Source organism: Haplochromis burtoni, unplaced genomic scaffold, assembly GCF_018398535.1.
Source record: "Haplochromis burtoni strain Fernald_Lab_line unplaced genomic scaffold, NCSU_Asbu1 Contig_95, whole genome shotgun sequence".
Lineage (NCBI taxonomy): Eukaryota > Metazoa > Chordata > Actinopteri > Cichliformes > Cichlidae > Haplochromis > Haplochromis burtoni.
The window spans coordinates 993,615-1,000,138 of NW_024582456.1; the positions used below are offsets into that span (position 1 = coordinate 993,615).

The 6,524-nt window shown below is 39.9% G+C and overlaps 1 protein-coding gene across 2 annotated transcripts in view; it reads left to right on the forward strand.

The window, feature by feature from the left end:
- The window catches only part of si:dkeyp-14d3.1 (transmembrane protein 132C), a 188,917-nt gene that overhangs the window by 92,411 nt on the left and 89,982 nt on the right, over positions 1 to 6,524 (forward strand). For both annotated transcript variants that reach the window (XM_042222791.1, XM_005926936.2), the window contains one exon: positions 5,715 to 5,861. In XM_042222791.1, coding sequence (XP_042078725.1) covers positions 5,715 to 5,861 — 147 coding nt within the window. The remainder of the gene's footprint in view (positions 1 to 5,714; positions 5,862 to 6,524) is intronic.

Consider the following 6,524-nt stretch of genomic DNA (forward strand, 5'->3'; position numbering starts at 1 on the left):
ATATATATATAATCGAGCATTTATTCTGTTGCTTACAGGAAAGGTCATTTCATTTTACACTTTTCACTGCAAGCACAAATAGTTTGAATAGTTCTCTGTTCTCTCACAAAAGGATTGGTTTCTAAAACCAATCCTTTGCAGTGCTTTCTTTGTCCGATCATAAAGTTATTGAAATAACTGAGAGACAGACAACATTTTCAAAGCCCTCGTCTTTTTCTCCTTCTGCCAGTCTACCATAGTCAGGTGAATGATTGAACCACAGACAGTATTAAGCATAGGCGTGGCTTTCAAGTCATAAAAATTAAGCCAATGTGGAAGTACCTTAAACCTGCCGTCTGTGTGAAGGCCATCAGATGGCGATAGCTGTGGTTAAAAAATAAATTAAAAATGGGCTCAGTGACTCATTTTAGCTCATACTGAACAAAAAATAAAAATAATAAGTATTTTTTGGAAACCTTGGCCATGTGTTTCAAATGTGAGGATTATTTGTGCCATGACATGTGTTGTTAGCCAATGAGTGTGTGGATATCTTGCAGCCAAAATGGTCATGGTGGAAAGGTCTGTAAAACATGACTTCAGAAACCAGTGGGTGGTGTCAAGCTAGCTACATCCATCTTCTATGCTGTGTGTTGACAGATATAGCTAACAACATAATAACCTCTTAGGTCAGTATGTCCCTCTGCTTGATCAAATCTAGCCTCAAACTTGTCATATAGTCTCATATTTCCTGACAGTGCCAATCAGCAAAGCCCTTGGGATGAGGCTTGGGTAGACAGCGCCTCTTAGCTGATTTTTGTTTTTCTTCCTTTTTTGAATTTGAACTCACTCATCTGCCATTTAAATCAGTGCCTATAACCAACTGACTACCAAATGCTGTGTGACTGCTTGACTCTCATCTGTATTTTTGGCTTTTTCTGGTTTAACCCTCAAGGCAGGCGTTGCAGATTTGCAACAAGTAAAAGCTAACAACCTGATTACCCCACATACATATTTTATGAGGTTTTTTTTTACTCAGAAGTACCACTGCAGGTATTCTTTTGTGCATTAGCAACAAAAACTTAATTTGAGCCTGAGAGGGTTAAATGTGTGTTTTAGGACTTTTCAGCTTTACTGCCCATTTCAAAAGTAGTCAAAACATAATAAATTACAATCATTTTTTCATCATTAGCTTGATGAAAAAATGTAAATACCTTACTTATAGCTATGTTACTTATTTCTTTTTTACAGCATAAATAGCAAGCTGTGATTTGAAAACTACAACTGGGAGTACAAACCATGTACTCCCTGCATCCATTACTCTCATTACTCAGTCCTTTTTGTCTTACAGTACTGTGGTATAAATGAGGCTTGTCAGGGTCTCTTAGAGTCGCTGACACTTTAAAGAAGTTGCATCTTACGTCACTTTACACTGCCAGCTAAACGCTCTTTTCCTGTTCTCTTTCTTCCCACTGTGGGCTGTTGTCTCTTTCCTCCCCCTGTAGTTGTGTAATATTTAATATTCAGAACATTCAGACACAGTTCAGTGCTGTGGCTGCACAGGAGACATATTTAGTGACTGAGGAGAGCCCAGATGCATTGATATAAAGTGTTCTCTCCTTCACTTTTGAGGGGAGTGTCAGCTTGTCAAGCTTTGAGAAGGATTACTTTCTGACTTGTACTTCATTCTTTACCGGAGTCCTGTCATAGAGCTGTGTGATTAAGTTTAGCTTGAAATTTGTAAGGCAAGCAAAAAAAACACATAAAAATAATGCAAGCATAAAGATGACTCATGCATTTGTACAGCAGCCTATATATATATATATTAGTGTTTATTTTCAACTATGTATATGTCACCGCTCTGTAGGGATGGGAATATTGCTGCATAGATTTTTAAACCCTTTTCATGCCAACTTATGTTGCAATTTCCTGACTGTTCCTCTAATATCCACTGCAGAGTCACGCTCTGGGCTTTTCTGAGATGACTTGACAAGTATTGAATGGATTAACATAGCATTTTAGTATTGATTTCCATGCATTTTTATTTTTATTTTATTTCCTGAATTACAATTAGCAGATTAGAACACCCACACCTAGTAAACAATGAACTGGCACCAATTCTTCACCCCACATCTGACTTTGGCTGTAGCATAAGTTTGGCATGTTTATAATTGTCCTGCTATAATGAAACTATCCTGTACTGTTATTTCTTTTAGTTTAAATTAGTAATGTTAGCATTATGTAAAAAAAAAAAAAAAGTGCATTTTGATGAGGATTATTTACATGGAGAATGCCTGACTGAGGTTTCAGCATAAATCCAGAAGTCACTGAGATTGAATGTGAGCTATTTAACCTGCAGGTGACGCTTACACTGTCTGGTTCAAGCCCAAAGTGATCTTTAAGTCAATAAAAGACACTTCAACTGCACTCCAACGATTGCTCTGTGAGCTCGGATATGGTCTGTGGAGTAATGACTGGTTCCCCTCTGGGACTAAAAACATTGTGAGACCTCAGTAGAAGCCACTGATAGACATCCTGATCACTCAAGTGTAAAGAAACCAGATACAAGACCCTGCTGCACCCACTGGGACCTGTGGAGGACTGTACACAAGCTTTTTGTGTTGTTTTGCCACTGCTTGAAAGTTTTACCACAGCATTGTCTTTCTCTCTGGTTTAAACAGTGAATCTAGTTTTAATAGAAAAAAAACCTAGTGTGTGATTAATCCTTTAAGAGCGGCATCAAGCTTTTATTTTGGGATGTTCTCTGTGATTGCATAACAACATGCAGTGGTAAATCTTTTTTTTTTTTTTTTGATGTAGCTACTTTCCCTCTATCTGTGATTTCACGCTGTTTTCAAGTATTTCAACAACCGGGATCTTTTTGCATTCCCTCAAAGGAAATACATAATAGCCTTGTAGCCAACATTGTGGACAAATATATTGTATCATGGCCACTTTTTGTTATGAGCTATTACTCACTCTTACTGCAGTGGTACACAAACATGAGTATGAATTTTATTATTCTACAAAAGCCTGATGATAATATAACAAGCAGCAGAGCTGGTACCGTAGGGCCAGTTCAGTTTGTATTTATCTCTTTTTTGCGCAGTTTGTAGCTTGAACACCTGCAAGTAAAAGAAATACTGTGAGAATTACATTCCTCACTGGCTTTCTGAGAAGAGCAGCACTTTTCATGGGCACCTTGGTGATTTTTAGTGCTGAATCGATCTCTGCCAGTTTACAGATTTAACAAATAATGTTCAAATCAATTAGGGGCAAAAATATCCAGAAGGATTCTTAGGCTTTTCTTCCTTGTCAGTGTTGCCAGTTTCTCACAAAGGATGCCACACAACTGCTGTAAACAGGCTGATTATTAAAGTTTCACTAATTTTCCTTTAAGTGTAAGTGCATTAGAGTAGCCTTATGCTACTATTTAGACTATTTGTATTTCTGTAGTGTTAATTCACTAATCTTCAGTTGTGTTTCCTTTGCTTGATAAAGGCTGCAGAGCATCAGCTGAATAATGGCGTGACACCAACACATGCATTTTTTTCAACATGTTGCGTTCTATTAAGATGACCCACAGGAGACTGCTCTTCATGTATGGATGCTCACTAAAATGCTACACAACAATCACTAAAACAATGGAGAAGTTGAAATCACAAAAAAATAAGAGAAAAAAATTTAAAATATAGAACATGATTAAAACGGGCAGCACGGTGGTTAGCACTGTTGCCTCACAGCAAGAAGGTCCTGAGTTCAATTCCACCATCAGGCTGGGGTCTCTCTGTGTGGAGTTTGCATGTTCTCCCCATGTTTGCGTGGGTTCTCTCCGGGTACTCCGGCTTCCTCCCACCGTCCAAAGACATGCAACTTGTGGGGATATCCAAATTGCCACTAGGTGTGAATGTGCGAGTGAATGTGAGTGTGAATGGTTGTCTGTCCCTGTGTGTTGGCCCTGCGACAGACTGGCAACCTGTCCAGGGTGTACCCCGCCTTTCGCCCTGTGACAGCTGGGATAGGCTCCAGCGCCCCCCGCGACCCTGAAAAGGATAAGCGGAAGCGAATGGATGGATGGAACATGATTAAAACATAATTCTAAATATCTAAAGCTAACATCTTATACTGTTCACAGAATGACACTGGTGAAAAGGCAAAGGTGAGCTTTGAAAGCTATTAGAGAAGCAAACAACCTGACCTGAAATGTTTTAGTGTTTCAGAGCTGCAGCTGCGAGGCTGTAGAAACCAGTCTGGGACTATTAACAGCTGCTGATCAGCTGGTTTAAGCATTCAACAAGGGATATAAAACTGTAATATCTCTGCAAATACTCAAGGAAAAGCCCATGCAAGCATTTATATGTGAACTAAAGGTATTTAAAGTGAATCCTTTACCTCACAGGTAGCCAAAACAGGCAAAATATATGTTTACCAGATACTTAGGCATTCACTCTGTTGCAGCTGACTGTGCGAAGACTGCCTGTTATTCACAAACCTGCAATTTGTCAGCGGATCTCACGATTCACTGTACTCTGAGCATGGTCTGAAAGATGGCAACCTATCACTGCATCGTCCAAAAATTGGATACTCTGATCGAGACTAAACATGCGACTTTGTAGAAAACTCTATAAATGTTCTATATGATCTCATCTATATGCGCACATCTCAAAAGGGAAGCAGCTGGCAGAAAGACATCAAATTATCTCGGAAACACAGCAACACAAAGAAATATTATTTCACACGCGCGCGCACAAACACACGGAGTATGCGCACTCTCACAGAGCTGCCTTAAGTGTGTTTATCTTTGTTCCTATAGAGAGATGAAGAATACCATCTGTCATATTACCCATTTCACTTCTCACATATAACCGCCCTCACAACATGAGACGATATTACATCAACGAAAGAGGCTTGACTGGGGAGGGCCGCTATATTCATTGGCATGGAGACATGCAATTGCATTTTAAAGTGCAGTAACAAATTCAGGATGAAAGCAAAGCCTTATCTTTGGTCTCATCTGCCAACCTGGTATGGATTGGATGGGGAAAGTGATTGGGCCTTCTGTTATAATTTAGTCTTCTCTTCAATCTTGGAACTTTGCTGCCACTGTCCGATAAAATCGTACGGGGCTGGGACCATGTTATTGATTGAAACATTAGCCTAAACATATTTTATGTCAGCACTTTTACCTTTAAATCAGTCTCTGTTCAGAGGATGTGCTTTATAATCTGGGTTATGTTCATCAAAGATTTTGATTTATTTTATGTTCTTTTATTTCCTTTGGACTGTTTTTTTTTTTGTTCTTTGTAGCCTGCTAAGCCAAGGACATTGATGCTGTTATTTTGCCACAGTCAAAGAAACCTTTTTATAAATTTTCTTTCAGACTGCAAGGGAGTGAATCTATTACTGATGGAGGCGAGGAACGGAGAGGAATAGCATAATGATACGGTCACATCCCACTTGATGTCATGGCAAACAGCACATTTACCACACATGGCACATCCCGGCGAGGCTTTGCTTTGTTCGTTTTGATACATTTTCAATCAAATCCTGGTGAGAGTGTAGAGAAACGCGCACATGAAGGATGCGCAAATATGAAATGACACGCATTTTTACAACCAGCTGAAGGCACGCTAGTGATGAACAGAACAGAATGACCAAAAAAAGGATCCATCCTGTAACTCGTAGATGTACAACAACATATGCAATCATTGGGCACATTTTCTTTGCTTTCTCCGCAGAGTGAAGTTAAAAGAAGGCGTGACGTTCCTCGGCGCTCGCCCCAGCAACCCCACCCAGTGGATAGTTAGTCAAGATGTGAGGAGCGAAGGCCACCGAGTGGTGACTCTCCACTGCCGCAGGAAGGAGTCCAGCTATGATCAGCAAAGGTCAGCCCATAAAGTGCTTTTCTTTGAATGACTATATCGAGTTTGGGAGAATGGCCTCTTAGTGACTTGTAAACATCTTCATGACCTTCAATTATAAGACATTAAAGTAAGTTCCTCACTGATGACAGCTTTTTAGTATGTGTATTTGTTTTTTTTAATGTGTTCATAACTACTGAACTCAACAGCCTGACTTCACATTAGCCACTAAAAAGGTAGTTGTCACTTTTTGGATGTGCACAATTTGAGTTAGTAGCATCAGTTAGATGGCTTCAGTAGGCTTATCTCCAGAGTGATTTTTACTGTTGAATTAAAAAGTTGCTGATCATTCACATTTGGAAGGAGACACACACACACTCACAGGCACCGTGTGAATGGTTATTTAAGCGATGTTCTCTTTGCTCAAATGACACACTTGACTTGACATAAAGGCCACGTCTGTTGACACAACTGTGGAGAGAGAAAAGTTAATCGACTATTGCAGCATCCCCTCTTCCGTCTCTCTCTCTCTCTTTCCCTCGTGCTGTCGTTTTTATTTGCGTACTTACTCTCTCCACTAGCAGGCCTCAAAGTTGTTTTGGTCATTTCCCATCTGCATTCACATCCTTAAACTAATCTGGCAGATAGGAACGTGATTGCCAGCGCAAGAGGAGGCAGGGGGGGGGG